Genomic DNA, 19,002 nt, shown 5'->3' on the forward strand with positions numbered 1-19,002 from the left:
AGTGGTGATTGGGGCCTGAAAATGGAGGAGGTAAAATGGCAGATGTCGCATCTCCTGCACTTGCATCGAAAGATGTCATCGGAAGATGGGGGGTTATGGACGTGACTGAAGAGTGGACCAGGGTGGAGGGAATTATCCCTTCATAATGCTAAAAGGGGAGAGGTGGGGAAGATGTGTTTGGTGGTGACAAATGCTGAATTGGTGAAAATGGTAGGGAATTTTCCATTGAATTTGGAGGCTAATGGGGTGAAGGTGAGGACAAGATGGGGATGCGCACAAGGCCAAAATTGGAAGAGCACAGAGATCTCGGTGGAGGGAGTGGAAGGGAAGTGATTGTTAGGCTGCAGATGTTGTGGGGTGTTGGTTACATCTCTGTAGGTTTGATGAAGTCTTCATAGCCTTTAGCAGGTTAACTTAAGTCTTTTGCTACTAGCGCTATTTACAAATATACAGTAAACGGTATAAGCTAGGAGCTGTCTCCATGCTTCGGTCTGCACGTGGCTTTGTTCAGTACCACACTGACCATGGGTTCATGTCATGAGTTCTCTTACATCACTGTGTGGGCAGTTCTATACCCAATCCCACATTAACCCTATATGTGCCAGACCCTTATACTACAGTAGGAGGTTACAAAGATAGGAAAGCTGCAGGTTTGAATCTACTTCAGGAGTAATTTCCTGAAATGAGAATAAATACTATTATTAATGATTTTCTTTTATGAGACTGGTAAAGTAATAAAGAAGTAAAATATTTGATTAGATTTCACGGCCCCATGTAGATGGGGTTGGAGGCAGGGGAGCAAGGAAATACTAGGAAGCAGCATTGGGACATTGCCCCGATGCATTCCCACTACCAGGGAAGTTTTTCCAGGGTGGGTGGGGAATCAGATCAGCAGCCTGCTTCATGGAGGTGGGCAGCCAATTAAAGGTCCCCAACCTGTCTCAGCAGAGCCCACCATTCCTTGTGGGGCTGCTGAGACTCTAGAGCTGCCAGCCTTCTGATTGGGCCTACAGCATTGAGAGCCCGCCCACTGCCCTTAATAGGGAGGTGAGCATGGTTGCGACCAATTAGGAGGTCACTTCCCGAAAGAATGCATCACTGGTCTCCAAGTGTGAGCTCAAAATCTCCATTTGGTCCCATTGTCAGAATCCCGAAGTTACACGGGAACCTCCAGACCAGTGATTTCTTCTGAGAGTAAATTCACCAATCCTGTACTTTCAGTGAGGAGTCCACTTAAAAGGAGCATGAATTAAAGAATCAGCATCAATCATAGCCCTTTTTGCAACCTGTGAACTTTTCAGTTGCACATCTCACATCTGAAAATAGGATCTGTGAGTTTACTTTTACATTTTTCCATCACATTGAGTTTTTAAAGCTGCGAGATATCCTAATGTAAAGTAGAACTAAACCATAAGGGAGATTTAATTTATAAAATTTTCTGTTACTCTCCCTATTATTAAGAGGTCCATTCACAATTTAAGTTACATCAGTGATCATTGTACATCAGACTCACAAGCTATTGTATAATGTAACTATGCCTTTAATTATTTAATAATGTACATTTGTAGTCATAAGCTACTGCTTAATAAACAAGCCATTTCAATGGCATAGAAAATGGAGAGAAGGGAATCTGTTTAATCAGCCATGAAGAATTCAGATAAGTTCTCTGTAGCAGAAGCATGCATACTGTGACAGCATTATTTAAAAGTAAAATTCCATTTACAAAATTATAAATGTAATCATCCCAGCTACTGTAATATGAATATTGTTAGAAGCTGAGGGGTAAACTAGCAAAGAAGGCTAAATCAGCAAATAATTGTTCTGTGCAGTGTGCAACTGAACCACACAGACTCAGAAGGTTCAAAGTTTAATCAACATTTCTATGCTGCTATTGTCAACAGTTTTGGGGGTGGGGGGGCAGAGGGGCATCGGATCTTAACTCTTAAGCAGTAAGCAAACCGCGTGAGCAAATAGTCTACCAGGAAACAGAAATGGGAAATTAAAATTGTTTCTCTGAATTAACTTTATCCCTGCTATTTTGACAATGGGGCAATTACAATCAAAGTCCCATTGTCAAAGTAGTCACCCTTCCTCTTCACACGCACACACTATGGCCAGGAGCAAGAATCCTGGTTGATTTTTCCTCCTTTGAAGAGTTCAGGAATGTTGAGACCAGTAGTTGCACAATTGCAATTGTTTACATTGATTACCTCAGCAACAACAACAACTTGCATTAATATCGTGCCTTTGACATGGTAAATGTCCCTCAGAGCCTGAGGAAACAAAATCTAATACCAAAATGCGTAAGGTGCTATTAGAACAGATGGAAATAGGTTTTAAGAAACATTTAAAGGCTAAGGAGAAGTAGAGAAGAAGAATGGTTTAAGGAGGGACTTCCAGAGCTTAGAGCTTTGGCAACTTAGGGCAGAGTTCTATGTTGATCGGGTGGGTGGGCGTGTGCGAGACGTGAAATTGCGCAAGATGAGGTTGGGTGAGCGTCCCGATGTCAAACCGCGCTGGAGTGATATTCTAGTTGGTGGACACGTGCAAAAGTCAGAAGCGCACCCGCCGACAATTAAGAGAGCAATTAAGCCCATTAAAGGAGCAACTGACTCCAATTTTTCACCATCTGTCGTATCTTACGTTTGGTGGACGGGCGAATTGGCCAGGCAGCCTTTACATTTTTAAATGAAACCCCATCCAAGGGCGGGATGAGGTTTCCATTATGAAAGAAAATAAAAATAAAAATCTGTGGGCAGCATTTTTATCATCTACATTTTCAGGTGCCTGATTCTGATGCTTCGACATTTCTTTCTGGCTTTTTGAAACTTTATTTGATGGTTCTCAGGACTGCAGCTCTCTGTCTTCACAAAGCTTTCTCTCAGCCCTCGCCCATGCCCACAATGATGCCATCACCTGCCCTCTTCCCACCTCCACCCCGCCAGCGCTGAGCTTTTCAGCACGCGTTTCACGCTCGCTGGCCGTTAATTGGCCAGCCAGCATGAAATCGCAGTTGGGGGCCAATCGGGGTTGGTAGTCTGTTTCCCGGCCGATCCCAGGCCTGTCGATCGTGCCTGCCTAGCTAAAAATTCAGGCTTGTAGCTAATCTTGGAGTGATTAGAATTGAGGATTTGCAGAGGCCAGAACTGTAAGACACCAGATGTATCAGAGAATTGTAAGGCTGGAGGAGATTACAAACATAGAGAGGGGCGAGACCATAGAGGGATTTGAAAACAAGGATAAAAATTTTAAAATCAAAGTGTTGTTCAACTAGGAGCCAATGTGGATCAGCGAGCACAAGGGTGGTGGGTGAATGAGTCTTGGTGAAAGTTAGGATATGAGCAGCAGCATTTTGGATGATCTCAAAATTATGGATGGTGGAAAATGGGAGGCTGGCCAGAAGTACGTTGAAATAGTCAAGTCTAGAAGTCACAAAGGCATAGGTGAGAATTCCAGCAGCAGATGAGCTGAGGCAGGAGTGAAGTTGTACATTGATATGGAGATGGTACAGATGGTTTTCGTAATGGCACAGATATGTTGTTGAAAGTTCATCTCTGGGCCAAATATGACACCAAGGTTGCCGATGGTCTGGTTCAACTTCAGACAGTTGCCAAGGTGAATGATGGAATGTAAAAAATGAATAACGGCCAATGTTTACAAAAAGAAAATGTTGGAAGGACTTATTTAATTTATAAAAAACAGTGGCTAAAATTCCTATAATTCTTTTCCATTTAATTCACACAGAAATTGATGAAGAGAGTTGTGGTGATCCTGGAACTCCATTATATGGCATACGTGATACAGATGGATTTTCCAATGGGAACATTTTGAGATTTCAATGCCAATCTGGATTTGAACTGATTGGAGAAAAATCCCTTCTCTGTCAAGACAACAATCAGTGGTCAGCAAATGTACCAATTTGCATCTGTGAGTATGGCGTTTTTACTTTTTATGTCCAGCAAGTAATTTTCTTTGTCATGAGCCATTGGAATTTGTTGGAATATGAACCAAAATCCTGCCCCTGAAAAGTAATTTTGACTTACCTACAGTTTTCCAGAGTTGACTACTTTTGGATTCAGCTGGGCAGATTCAAGATAATGATCGGTCCATCAGCACCTTCGCAGTTATTTATTACTGAAGTAGCTGGCACTATTTTTAATCAACTTTAAATTCAGACTTTAAAGTTGGAGATTCCCCCACTGGCTGGAGTAGATAGCAATGAATAGATGAAAGTATCAGATTAAATCCCCATCAATACTGAGCAGAACAGTTAGCTTCAGAGTCCCTGGTTTAGGGAAGGGTAAATTGCCCAGGTTGCTACAAATAACCACAATCTTTTTGCAAGTACACATTTATGGATCTTGGCTGAGGATAGATTGGGCTCAGCTTTGAAGCCTTCTGCAGTTAAATAGCCTGACTTTTGCTGCCCAGTTTCACGTAAATGCTAGCCACTTGACAAAGCCAACAGAGAAAACAGTGCCAATGGGACAGTGACCCATCAATGAAACAATTACTTTAGGATATAAAGGGAAGCAAATTGGCAGAAAAGAAAATAGATAAATAAAGTCAGAGTTCTTGTGGTTATGTACACTATTGGTTAACCAATGGTATGAAATGAAGGCATTAGTCTCTATGTGGGAGCTGACATTAGAGTAAGGCATTTAGCAGAGACAGTTGTTTTTGCCATCAGGGAGGAAATAAATTCAGAGCATCAGTGACTTTAGCTGTTCTTGTGCATTCTGGGCAAATGGTGATAGAACGGCATTAGCCCCGAACTGGAAACAGAGTGCTTACCACTCATTTTGGATACTTAGAGTGTTGTGGAAAAATAACAATAATCAATACATATATTTCAAACAAGTCCTTTATTTTGATACTCCTTTAACTTTCCCCTTTGTCTACCATCTGAAAGTGGTGATGCATGCTGAAGTTGGTTTCAGATAGCCTGGAAGTCTTGATGTACCACCGAAATGACTATTATTCTTGTGTGAACCAAGTGGGCTCTTTGGTCATGGTGTCCATCATAGTCAGGATCAATTTTGTATTTAGCTGAAGTTTCCACAAGCCCTTCTAGTACAATCAGAATAAAAACTTGCATTTATATACAACAGTAGTAAAATATCCCAAAGTGGTTCAAAGGAGAATTGTCAAACCAAATTTGACACTGAGCTGCATAAAGAGATTTTAGAACAGAGAGGGTTAGATATTAAGGGTTAGGAGTCAGGGAGATTTGGAAGGGAATTCTGGCCCAGAACTGAGCCAAGGAATCTTGGACCAGATATAAAAACAAAAAACTGCGGATGCTGGAAATCCAAAACAAAAACAGAAACAGAAATACCTGGAAAAACTCAGCAGGTCTGGCAGCATCGGCGGAGAAGGGCAAAGTTGACGTTTTGTGTCCTCATGACCCTTCAACAGAACTAAGTAGAAATAGGAAAGGGGTGAAATATAAGCTGGTTTAAGGAGTGGGGGGGTGGTGGAAGAAGGGGGGAGGTGTTGTTGGGACAAGCAAGCAGTGATAGGAGGTGATAACCAAAAGATGTCACAGACCAATGGGTGGAATACATTTAAAAATAATGGAAATAGGTGGGAAAGGAAAAATCAATATAAATTATTGGAAAAAACAAAAGGGAGGGGGAAGAAACGGAAAGGGGGTGGGGATGGAGGAGGGAGTTCAAGATCTAAAGTTGTTGGAACTCAATATTCAATCCGGAAGGCTGTAAAGTGCCTAGTCGGAAGATGAGGTACTGTTCCTCCGGTTTGCATTGAGCTTCACTGGAACAGCACCTCATCTTCCGACTAGGCACTTTACAGCCTTCCGGACTGAATATTGAGTTCCAACAACTTTAGATCTTGTACTCCCTCCTCCATCCCCACCCCCTTTCCGTTACTTCCCCCTCCCTTTTGTTTTTTCCAATAATTTATATTGATTTTTCCTTTCCCACCTATTTCCATTATTTTTAAATGTATTCCACCCATTTGTCTGTGACATCTTTTGGTTATCTCCTCCTATCACTGCTTGCTTGTCCCAACAACCCCCCCTCCCACCTTCTCCACCACCACCACCTCCCCCCCTTCCTTAAACCAGCTATTATTTCACCCTTTCCTATTTCTACTTAGTTCTGTTGAAGGGTCATGAGGACTCGAAACGTCAACTTTGCTCTTCTCCACTGATGCTGCCAGACCTGCTGAGTTTTTCCAGGTATTTCTGTTTTTGAATCTTGGACCAGCTCTGGTCACTACCTCCGAAATACATTTTAGTGGTGACTTTACTACTTGAGCCATTGGGGAAGGAGACCTCACTGATATATTGTATTATATGAAGGTTTAATACTGTTTTATGAAAAAAAAAGTATTAAAAAGTTAGGGCTGTATTTTATCAGGCCTGCAGAAGCAGGATAGGAGGTATTCGGGGGAGGGGGAACAGAATGGGCATTCTGCCAGGGAAGAGAGAGGCACAGGTCAGCCCTCCTGCCCAGAGGTCATTTGTGCCGCTTAAGTGGCCAATTAAAGGCCTCTTCCCACCTCTGCTGTCAGTTTACCAGCACTGGGGAACCTGGTTTGAGTGGGGAGACCACCTGGTAAATGCTAGTGACTCAACACTGTGTGCTCGAGTGAGGGCCCTTACTAATAAGATACTCTGTGCCCCATGGCGCGGCCCCCTTGCAACAATGGCAATCTCTGTGGCAACAGCCCCACTACCCTCACCAACCATCTCCCCATCTCCCGGGCCTGCCTGCAGACTGGTCCCGGCAATCACCAACCCCATTTGGCTTGCTGTGAAGGTGGAGACCATCTTGCGCCTCTTGGCTGGGCTCAGTCCCAGCAGTGACCACTGCCCCCAGCAGTGCTGTTGGGACTAAAGACTTTCCAGCCCTCTGACTGGCCACCAACTCATAGAAGCGGGCTCTCGTGCCCTGAAGAGACATGAGCCACTGAAAAAGAAGCTCATTAGCTGCAAGAAATCCAGCCAGGCCTCCCCCAAATGGCAGAGGTAAAGTTTCCTCCAGATTTCAGGCCCACTGCTGGGGCCATCATACCCCTGACAAAATCCAGCCCTTGGATTCACGTATTGTTTGGTTTATATCACTGCCTTTTCTATTCCACATAGCATACTGATGACATCACCTTCCTCATGTGAGGCCTGGTTGGGAGGAGCTGTTAGGGTGGATTTTCCTATAAGGTTGCTTGCTTTTTTCCCATCAAGCTCAGCAAGACTGCACTGCACCATTCGAGGAGGTGACAGCTCAGATTTCTGGGCATGTGTCCCCCTTGCAGCAAAGAGAAAAAGCCATTCTGCAAATAGTGTGAGAGAGGTAAATGAACATGTTGCAAAGCTTGAGTCATCGAACTTTCCTGGTTCAATAATTTAAGTTTCTGATGTAAATTCAACAGCTAACCAATTCCCAATGTCGTGTCTGAAATATTCTGATCCAGCTGGTAGTCTAATAATGAGACATTTAATCTTTTTTATTCTTTCATGGGATGTGGCGGTTCCTGGCCAGGCCACCATTTATTGTCCATCCCTATTTGTCCTTGAGAAAGTGGTCTCATTTTGGCCATTCATCCACTTTTATTTCTCAGAATGTGATGATCCCATGTTGCCCTGAGAAGGTGTAACTGCATGGCTTGCAAAGCCACTTCAGTTAAGGGTCAACCACATGGGTATGAGACTGGAATCAATATTGGCCAGGCTGAGTAAGGATGGCAGTTATTCTTTCCTGAAGGGCACTGGTGAACCAGTTTGGTTTTCACAATAATGTGACAGTTTTATGAGACCTCTATTGATACCATATTTTTTAATTTTCAGATTTTTTTTAAACTACCTTCTTCACAAATTGGTGGGATTTGAACTCTTTGGCCTGGATTTTCCTGTAGGTTTGGCTACCAAGCTGCACACCTGACCCATGTGTGACTTTGCCCAGGATTTTTGGTTTCCCACGCAGGGTTCAGTTTCGTGTTCAGCTTGCAATCCACGATGGAGTGCAAGAGGAGTGTGGGTGTAGAGGTGGGCTGCTTAGAAGACCTACCTCGATTCTCAGACACACTAGCTCAACTCTCAACATTGTTTAAAAGCTACCAAAATCTCAGCCACCACCCCCTCAACCCCCAACTCCTGTGCCACCCCATACCCTTCAGATTACCCATGCCACCTCCATGTTCCCTCAGATCACCCATACCTCCTCAAAATGCTCATGGCCCCCTCCATGGCCCTAATGAATCCCCCATAGACACCTACCCAATATCTTCTATGTACAGTCCATGGGAATAGCAATGGAAATTACTTTAAATTCAGCTGTAAAAAAAAAATAAAACCTGCGACAATTAATAAAGCTGTCATTCAAAAGTCTTTCATTGATACATATGAATTAGGAGCAGGAGTAGGCCACTTGGCTCCCTAAGCCTGCTCGACCATTCAATAGGATCATGGCTGATCTGATTTTAATCTCACATTCCTGCCTGCCCCCGATAACCTTTCACCCCTTTGCTTATCAAGAGTTTATCTACCTCTGCTTTAAGGATATTTAAAGACTCTTCCGCAGAAGTGGTTGAGGCAGAGAATTCCAAAGTGTCTTGACCCTCTGAGAGAAATATGTTTCCCCATCTCTGTCCTAAATGGACAGCCCCTTATTTTGAGACAGTGACCCCGGGTTCTATATTCTCCCACAAGAAGAAACATCCATATTCACCCTGTGAAGTCCCCTCAGGATCTTATATGTTTCAATCAAGTCACTTCTTACTCTTCTAAACTCCAATGTTGCAAAAAACACTATTCTCCATTGAAGAAAAAATCATTTCAGAAGTCATTAAGTTGTCTAAACAAACAAGTGTGTACTCGAAGACCCCATCAAAAACAGAAAATGCTATTACAACCTAATAAAGCTGCCAATCATTCCCCTGAACAACTGTGTCACCAGAAGTGAGTTCCTGGAAGTCAACCAAACATTCATAATGGCCATAGCTATTAAAACATTATTGTAACTGCAAGAGCCTGGAATTGAAAGAACATATGGTGTCCTCTCCATTTTAAAAAATTCATTAATGGGATGTGGGCTTCACTGGCTGGGCCAGCATTTATTGCCCATCCCTAATTGCCCTTGAGAAGGTGGTGGTGGTGGTGAGCTGCCTTCTTGAACTGCTACAGTCTATGTGGTGTAGGTACACCCACAGTGCTATTAGGAAGGGAGTTCCAGGATTTTGACCCAGCGACATTGAAGGAACAGTGATATATTTCCAAGACAGGATGGTGGGTGACTTAGAGGGGAACTTCCAGGTGGTGGTGTTCCCATCTACCTGCTGCCCTTGTCCTTCTGGATGGTAGTGGTCGTGGGTTTGGAAGGTGCTATCGAAGGAGCCTTGGTGAATTCCTGCAGTGTATCTTGTAGATGGTACGCACTGCTGCTACTGTGCGTCGGTAGTGGAGGGAGTGAATGTTTGTGGATATGGTGCCAATCAATTGGGCTGCTTTGTCCTGGACAGTGTCAAGCTTCTTGAGTGTTGCAGGAACTACACTCATCCAGGCAAGTGGGGAGTATTCCATCATACTCCTGACTTGTGTCTTATATATGATGGACAGGTTTTGGGGAATCAGGAGGTGGGTTGCTCGCTGCACGATTTCTAGCCTCTGACCTGTTCTTGTAGTCACTGTATTTACATGGCTAGTCCAGTTCAGTTTCTGGTCAATGGTGACTCCCAGGACATTGATAAGGGAGGATTCAGTGATGGTAATGCCATTGAACATCGAGGGGCAATGGTTGGATTCTCTCTCGTTGGAGATTGTCATTGCTTGATACTTGTGTGGCGCAAATGTTACTTGCCACTTGTCATCCCAAGCCTGGATATTGTCCAGGTCTTGCTGTATTTGGACATGGACTGTTTCAGTGTCTGAGGAATCGCGAATGGTGCTGGACATTGTGCAATCATCAGTGAACATCTACACTTCTGACCTTATGATGGAAGGATGGCCATTGATGAAGCAGCTGAAGATGATTGGGCCCGGGGCACTACCATGAGGAACTCCTGCAGTGATGTCCTGGAACTGAGATGACTGACCCCCAACAACCACAACCTTCCTTTGTGCTAGGTATGACTTCAACCAGCAGAGAGTTTCCCCTTTGATTCCCATTGACTCCAGGTTTGCTAGGGCTCCTTGATGCCACACTCAGTCAATTGTGGCTTTGATATCAAGGACAGTCACTCTCACCTCACCTCGGGAGTTCAGCTCTTTTGTCCATGTTTGAATCAAGGCTGTAATGAGGTCAGGAGCTGAGTGGCCCTGGCAGAACCCAAACTGGGTGTCAGTGAGCAGGTTATTGTTAAGCAAGTGCCGCTTGATAGCACTGTTGATGACCCCTTCCATTACTTTACTGATGATGGAGAGAAGACTGATGGAGCGGTAATTGGCCAGGTTGGATTTGTCCTGCTTTCTGTGTACAGGGCATACCTGGGCAATTTTCCACATAGCTGGGTAGATGCCAATGTTGTAGCTGTACTGGAACAGCTTGGCTAGAGGCACGGCAAGTTATGCAGCACAAGCCTTCAATACTGTTGCCGGAATATTGTCAGGGCCCGTAGCCTTGCAGTGCCCAGTGCCTTCAGCCATTTCTTGACATCATGTGGACTGAATCGAATTGGCTACAAACTGGCACCTGTAATGCTGGGGACCTCTGGAGGAGGCTGTGATGGATCATCCACGCGACACTTCTGGCTGAAGATTGTGACAAATGCTTCAGTCTTACCTTTTGCACTGATGTGCTGGGCTCCTCCATCATTGATGATGGGGATATTGGCAGAGCCTCCTCCTCCAGTGAGTTGTTTAATTGTCCACCACCATTCACGACTGGATGTGGCAGGATTGCAGGTCTTAGATCTGATCCATTGGTTGTGGGATCGCTTAGCCCTGCCTAACGCTTGCTGCTTATGCTGTTTGGCATGCAAGTTGTCCTGTGTTATAGCTTCACCAGGTTGACACCTCATTTTTAGATATGCCTGATGCTGCTCCTGGCATGCCCTCCTGCACTCTTCATTGAACCAGTGTTGATCCCCTGGCTTGATGGTAATGGTAGAGCGGGGGATATGCCAGACCATGAGGTTACAGATTGTGTTCAAGTACAATTCTGCTGCTGATGATGTCCCGCAGAGCCTCATAGATGCCCAGTCTCGAGTTGCTAGATCTGTTTGAGATTTATCCCATTTAGCATTTGGTGGTGCCACACAACATGAGGAGGGTATCCTCAATGTGAAGGCGAGACTTCATCTCCTGAATTACTGTGGGGTGGCCGCTCCTACCTATACTGTCATGGACAGATGCATCTGCAACAGGTAGGTAGGTGAGGATGAGGTCAAGTATGTTTTTCCCTCTTGTTGGTTCCCTCACCACCTGCCGCAGACCCAGTCGAACAGCTATGTCATTTAAGACTCGGCCAGCTCGGTCAGTAGTGGTGCTACCGAGCCACTCTTGGTGATGGACATTGAAGTGCCCCCACCCAGAGTACATTCTGCACCCTTGCCACCCTCAGTGCTTCCTCCAAGTGGTGTTCAACATGGAAGAGCACTGATTCCTCAGCTGAGGGAGGGAGGTACATGGTAATCAGCAGGAGGTTTCCTTGCCCATGTTTGACATGCAAGTAGTTGATGCTATGAGACTTCATGGGGCCCAGAGTCGATGTTGAGGACTCCCAGGGCAACTCTCTCCCGACTGTATACCACTGTGCTGTCAACTCTGCTGGGTCTGTCCTGTTGGTGGGAGAGGACATATGGTGTTGTCTGGGACATTATCTATAAGGTATGATTCTATGAGGATGACTATGTCAGGCTGTAGCTTGTCTAGTCTATAAGACAGCTCTCCCAATTTTGGCACTAGCCCCCAGATGTTAATAAGGAGGACTTTGCAGGGTCAACAGGGTCGAGATTGTTATTGTTTCCGATGCCTAGGTTGATGCCAGGTGGTCCGTCAGGTTGCATTCCTTTTTTGTGACTTTGTAGCAGTTTGTTACAACTGAGTGGCTTGCTAGGCCATTTCGGAGGGCATTTAAGAGTCAACCACATTGCTGTGGGTCTGGAGTCACGTGTAGGCCAGGCCAGACCAGGTAAGGACAACAAATTTCCTTACCTAAAAGGCATTAGTGAACCAGATGGGTTTTCACAACAACCTACAATGGTTTCATAGACATCATTAGACTTTTGATTCCAGATTTTTATTGAATTCAAATTCCCCCATCTGGCGTGATGGGATTCAAACCCGGGTCCGCAATGCAATACCCTGAGTCTCTGGATTACTAATACAGCGACAATATCATGATGCCTTTGCCTCCCTCTAATTTAAAAGAAGATTTCTTGTCAATCAATGGAGGAGGACAGGTGTTTAGAATTTTTTTTACCTTTCAAAAGCAGGGCACGTTTTTTTACAGTCAGAGCTGTTTGTAAATTTGAATCTGACAATTGAAAACGATGAGGGTATACCAATACATTTTTCTACATTTCTGAATGCATCATGGCACTTTCTCTAATGAGAAACCTACTGTAATGCATTCCAACACTTACACAGTGCTGGTCAATCTAATGGTCAACTTACCTTTGCAGGAGATGAGCCCTCTGATGAATCACTACATTAAAAACATATCTGCATTACAATATAGCATCTATTTTACATTTTGCTTTCAGAATGTTACTGACTCTTCAGGCATCCCCCGAAGGTACAAACTGTTTTTTAAGGCTTCCAAAACCTGCACCAGCCCTTGAAAATTGTGGGAGGAAATGCAGTTTTCCTGTGGTCCTCACAATAATCTCAGAAGATACATATTGCACCAAGTGTCTTCCTGACTTGTGAAAAAACCACACAGAAATGGCGTGGGGTCAGGAAGGCAGAAGAAAATATCTTTTTTTGCTGAAAGAACAAAGTTCAGCATTTTGCAATCCCATTTGCACTTCCGTTGGAAGATGAAAGTCCAGCCCACAATCTCTCAATTATCAGTCCAAGTCTCGGGACTATTAGTCCAGTAATATAAATAAGCATTACACTACTTATGTATCTCTAGCACAAGTACTATGTAAACCCATGGACCATGTTAATCATATGGGTAATTAAGGTAGAAATGACATTGTAGCCAATGGTCAGGCCAAATGTTTTGTATCAAGAGAAGGCAAGCCTCTGGTAGTAAAAACAAAATACTACTGCGGATGCTGGAAATCCAAAACAAGAACAGAATTACCTGCAAAAACTCAGCAGGTCTGGCAGCATCGGCGGAGAAGAAAAGAGTTGACGTTTCGAGTCCTCATGACCCTTCAGCAGAATTGAGTAAAGTTAGGAGAGGGGTGAAATATAAGCTGGTTTAAGGTGTGGGGTGGGGTGGGGGAGGGGGGGGAGAGAAGTTGTGGGGGGTGGTGGTTGTCGGGACAAGCAAGCAGTGATAGGAGCAGATAATCAACAGATGTCACAGACAAAGGAACAAAGACGTGTAAAAGGTGGCGATATTATCTAAGAAAATGTGCTAATTAAGAATGGATGGCAGGACACTCAAGGTACAGCTCTTGTGGGGGGGAAAGACTGACAGGGCATTACAGTTATAGATTTAAAAATAATGGAAATAGGTGGGAAAAGAAAAATCTATATAAATTATTGGAAAAAACAAAAGGGAGGGGGAAGAAATGGAAAGGGGGTGGGGATGGGGGAGGGAGTTCAAGATCTAAAGTTATTGAATTCAATATTCAGCCCGGAAGGCTGTAAAGTGCCTAGTCGGAAGATGAGGTGCTGTTCCTTCAGTTTGCGTTGGGCTTCACTGGAACAGTGCAGCAAGCCAAGGACAGACATGTGGGCAAGAGAGCAGGGTGGAGTGTTAAAATGGCAAGCGACAGGGAGGTTTGGGTCTTTCTTGCGGACAGACCGCAGGTATTCTGCAAAGCGGTCGCCCAGTTTGCGTTTGGTCTCTCCAATGTAGAGGAGACCGCGTTGGGAGCAACGAATGCAGTAGACTAAGTTAGGGGAAATGCAAGTGAAATGCTGCTTCACTTGAAAGGAGTGTTTGGGCCCTTGGACGGTGAGGAGAGAGGAAGTGAAGGGGCAGGTGTTGCATCTTCTGCGTGGGCATGGGCAGGTGCCATAGGTGGGGGTTGAGGAGTAGGGGGCAATGGAGGAGTGGACCAGGGTGTCCCGGAGGGAACGATCTCTGTGGAATGCTGCCAGGGGGGGTGAAGGGAAGATGTGTTTGGTGGTGGCATCATGCTGGAGTTGGCGGAAATGCCGGAGGATGATCCTTTGAATGCGGAGGCTGGTGGGGTGATAAGTGAGGACAAGGGGGACCCTATCATGTTTCTGGGAGGGAGGAGAAGGCGTGCGGGTGGATGCGCGGGAGATGGGCCGGACACGGTTAAGGGCCCTGTCAACGACCGTGGGTGGAAAACCTCGGTTAAGGAAGAAGGAGGACATGTCAGAGGAACTGTTTTTGAAGGTAGCATCATCAGAACAGATGCAACGTAGGCGAAGGAATTGAGAGAATGGGATGGAGTCCTTACAGGAAGCGGGGTGTGAGGAGCCGTAGTCGAGGTAGCTGTGGGAGTCGGCAGGCTTGTAATGGATATTGGTGGACAGTCTATCACCAGAAATTGAGACAGGGAGGTCAAGGAAGGGAAGGGAAGTGTCAGAGATGGACCATGTGAAAATGATGGAGCGGTGGAGATTGGAAGCAAAATTAATAAATTTTTCCAGGTCCCTCTGGTAGTGATGTGTCCACCTGATTCTATCCCAGTTGATTGACAGATGAAAGCATTTTACTGACACAGTTTTATCTGTGCTAAGAAATCCACTTTGTTCAATTAAAAACAATGGTATTGTTTTACAAATGCCCCTGGATATAACTAAAAGTGTTTCATAACACATGCTGCTGTAATGATTTGCATTTTTTGTATTTAAGCTGTGACTTCAAAGTTCTAGTTTTGCACCAAATCAAAAGTCAAATTAAGCCAAACTGCTTCTACATGTGTCAGGCTTTAAATGGTAGTCTGCAAGAAGGATGGTTTTGTGCCAATCTTTAATTGTGAAGGCAGATTTGTACTATGGAATCATGCCTGCTCTGGATTGCCGTAAGCCGTCCAAACTAATTTAACTTAAACCGTTAATAGCCATCAGAGGGAGTAAATTTTCCTGCCATATGCCTAAGCTGGATACAGTCCCAGGTCCCAATTGTGAAAGGGCATTGTTCCAACTTGCTGTACCACTGAATTCATCCATGGCTCATGACTGAAGGCATTATTTTAGCCGAGTTTTTATTTACTAGAAGAACTAATTTGGAGTATTTCAATTGTTTATGACTTATGCTGACTAATTCTTATTTTAGTGTATTATGTTTATGAATAAAGTTATTTAGGATGCAGCCAAGGTCTTTGACTGTCTTTTTTTGTATTGTGGTTTGTTCTGTTTGTTATTATGTATATCCTATTAAAACTGGAATTCCTTAAAATCCAGAATGCATTAATAGTAAATATAAAGTATTGAGAAGTGTTTAAAATTTAAATTGTATTATGATTTCTACATGCCTGAAGGCCACATAGGTTGCCAAATATAAACCTGAACCTTATCTGCTGCTGACTTTTTAACCTATTAGAACTGTTGATTGCAGATTCCGTTTCTGGCTATCCTTGAAGTTAGGTATACACTACACAATGTAGAAAAGGCAGACCTATGATTGATTGGATTATTTTTGACAGTTTTTGCTGCTTCCAAATGGCAATTTTGTAATGAACTCAGTATGGTAGCTTAATAATAAAGCAACATGGGACAGTTTAAGTGCTATTAGCTATTTCTAGCTTATGGAAGAAGATATGAAAAGTAAGCAAAGTAACCTTGCGGTTGTATTTCAAGGAGCTGAGTTGTGTACTATCGTTTTGACAGTTGCCTTTGCAAGGACAACTTGATAGTCATTGTGTCAGCTAGCAACATTATCTAAGTGCAATATACTCAGTTTTATTCCACCATTAAAATTGAATGATTCATTAAAATAGTATGGTGCCACTATAGCAAGCGCTTTACATGATAATTTCTTCTAAATGGATGCTTCCAAATTTCTAGGAATCTAAATGTGCTACTTTTCTGAATGTAACATTTTTGATCTTATGTTTACAGTTCCTTGTTTGTCTAACTTCACTGCACCAGTTGGAACAGTACTGTCACCTGACTACCCTGAGGGCTATAGCAATAACATGAACTGTGTCTGGCTAATTGTTGCAGTCCGGGGGAGTCGGATTCACCTTTCCTTCAATGATTTTGACCTGGAATCTCAGTTTGACTTCCTTGCGGTTAAAGATGGGGAATCAGTTGATTCACCTCTGCTGGGAACATTCAGTGGGTCAGAAGTTCCTTCGCATCTCACCAGCAATAGTCACATTCTACGTCTGGAATTTCAGGCTGATCACTCCATGTCTGGACGAGGATTTAACATCACATACAGTAGTACGTTTGCTTTTCTAATCTGATGTATTTGATGGTTGAGGGCACCCACAAACTCTCAAAATTGAAATTTGGTTTAAAAACTATATTATTCAATGGATGGTATAAATACTTGTAATTTAGCATGACTGGTTGTCTTCACAAGTTTGCAATAATATGTTATGATAAATGGGGCGAATTTTAAAACTTTTGTCCATGTAAGAAGCTACTTGGAAAACAATATACCTTGAATACATATATAATATGTTTCTTTCATATACACCAGCATTAGATATAAGGAGATGAGGGGATCAGCAGTGCAGCTAGTCGACAACACAAAGTGGCCACTTAGTCCAACCAGCCTAAGCCAATGTTTATGTGTCACACAAGCCTTCTCTCACCCTATTTACTTCATCTGATCCCGTCAGCATAACTTTCTTTTCTCCATCACATATTTTTCTGGCTTCCTCATAAGAATCCAAAGGAAAAGGTGCATGTTAGTGGTCATTTAGATGCTATCCCAATGAAATGTGTAATGTATAGTGCCTCTGTCTTCCCACTATTGTTCTTCCTTTGCTTATATCCTGTAAACTTCAGTTTGTATAAGCGTGACTGAGCTTACTTTACACCATTTACAGTTGCAGCCAGTCGGTTATTGAGCAACCCAAGATTGCACACAGCCAGGCGATTAAGTGGAACTTTAAAGTTGGGCCCAAAACTCTTGCAGAAAAGATCTAAGTAGTAGTTGACATTCAAAGTTCATGGTTTATTTTGAGGCTCTTGGTTGTGGTAGGAAGTATCCCTAAAATATTGTCAGTGGTATTATTGCAGCCTTTGAAATTATATTAACCCCGACCTTTATCAAGTTGACTTATGCTTAATACCAATAGTGTTGCCAAAGATTTTTCCTTCTTAATGGCTCTCATTCTGCTTTGTTTGATTCAGTTAATGTGTGGTAGCTTGTCTGGTTGCAGACACTCAGAGCAGAAATCATATTCTGATCAGTTCCTTGCAGCAACGATCATGATGTAGATATTTTGTATAGTAAAAATAAATAGGATAAGGTGGCAACTAATCAGATGGACCGCTCCCACTGGCCACCCCCACCCCACCCCACCAACCCCCACCACAGCTGGTCAGTACTTCTCCATGTCGAACACCAATTGAAAGAAGCACTGAGGGTGGCAAGAGCACAGAATGTACTCTAGGTGAGGGACATCAATACTCACCACCAAGACTGGCTCGGCAATAGCACTACTGACTAAGCTGGCAGTGTCCTGAAGGATACACCTACCAAACTGGGCCTGTGGCAGGTGGTGAGGAAACTAACAAGAGGGAAAAACCTACCTGACCTCATTCTCAACATTCTACCTGTTGCAGATACATCTGTCCATGATTGTATGGATAGAAGTGGCCAACACACAGTCCTTGTGGAGATGAAGTCCCATCCTCACACTGAGAATACTGTCCATCATGTTGTGTGGCACCACTGCTGTACTAAATGGGATAGATTTAAAACAGATCTAGCAACTCAAAACTTGGCATCCATGAGACACTATGGGCCATCAGCTGGGGCAGAATTGTATTCAACCACAATCCGTATCCTCATGATCCAGCATATCCCCCACTCTATCCTGCCCATCATGCCAGGAGGTCAACCCTTGTTCAATGAAGAGTTCAGGAGTGCATGCCAGGAGCAGCACCAGGCATACCTAAAAATTAGTTGTCAACCTGATGAAGCTACAACACAGGACTACTTGAATACCATACAGTTAAAACAACAGGCAATAGACAGAGCTAAGTAATCCCACAACCAACAAATCAGATCAAAGCTCTGTAGTCCTGCCACATCCAGCCATCCTTGGCATTCTCCACCACCAGAGAAGGAGGCTCCACAAATATCCCAATTGTCAATAATGGGGGTGCCCACCACATCAGTACAAAAGATAAGGCTGAAACATTTGTAATCTTCTTCAGTCAGAAGTGCGAAGCAGATGGTCCATCTCGACCTCCTGCTGAGGTCCCTAAAATCACAGATGCTAGCCTTCAGCCAATTTGATTCACTCCACATGATAGAAAGAAAAAACTTAAGGTGCTGGATACAGCAAAGGCTATTGGCCTTGGCAACATCCCAGGAGTAGCACTGAAGAACTCCAGAACTAGTGGTGCCCCTAATCAAGCTGTTCCAGTACAAATGCAACATTGGCATTTACCTGACAATGTGCAAAATTGTCCAGTTGTGCCCTGTCCACAAAAAGCAGGACAAACCCAACCCAGCCAATTACCACCCCATCGGTCTCTCTCAATCAACAGTAAAGTGATGGAAGATATCATCAACAGTGCTATCAACTAGCACTTACACAGAAATAACATGATCACCGATACTCATATAGGTTCCATCGCGGTTACTCGGCTCCTGACTTCATTACAGCCTTGGTATAAATATGGGCAAAAGAGCTGAACTAACAAAGTGAGCTGAGAGTGACTGCCCTTGACATCAAGGCAGCACTTGACCATGTGTGGCATCAAGAAGTCCAAGCAAAATTGAAGTCAATGGGAATTGGGAGAAAAAAATCTCCACT

The 19,002-nt window shown here is 43.8% G+C and overlaps 1 protein-coding gene across 1 annotated transcript in view; it reads left to right on the plus strand.

Annotated features, from left to right (window-relative positions):
• csmd3b (CUB and Sushi multiple domains 3b) overlaps positions 1-19,002 on the plus strand; it is a 2,128,577-nt gene that overhangs the window by 1,508,928 nt on the left and 600,647 nt on the right. Inside the window, exons 13-14 of the mRNA XM_078541225.1 lie at positions 3,745-3,927; positions 16,118-16,444. Coding sequence (XP_078397351.1) covers positions 3,745-3,927; positions 16,118-16,444 — 510 coding nt within the window. The remainder of the gene's footprint in view (positions 1-3,744; positions 3,928-16,117; positions 16,445-19,002) is intronic.

Source organism: Cetorhinus maximus, chromosome 4, assembly GCF_964194155.1.
Source record: "Cetorhinus maximus chromosome 4, sCetMax3.hap1.1, whole genome shotgun sequence".
Classification (NCBI taxonomy): domain Eukaryota; kingdom Metazoa; phylum Chordata; class Chondrichthyes; order Lamniformes; family Cetorhinidae; genus Cetorhinus; species Cetorhinus maximus.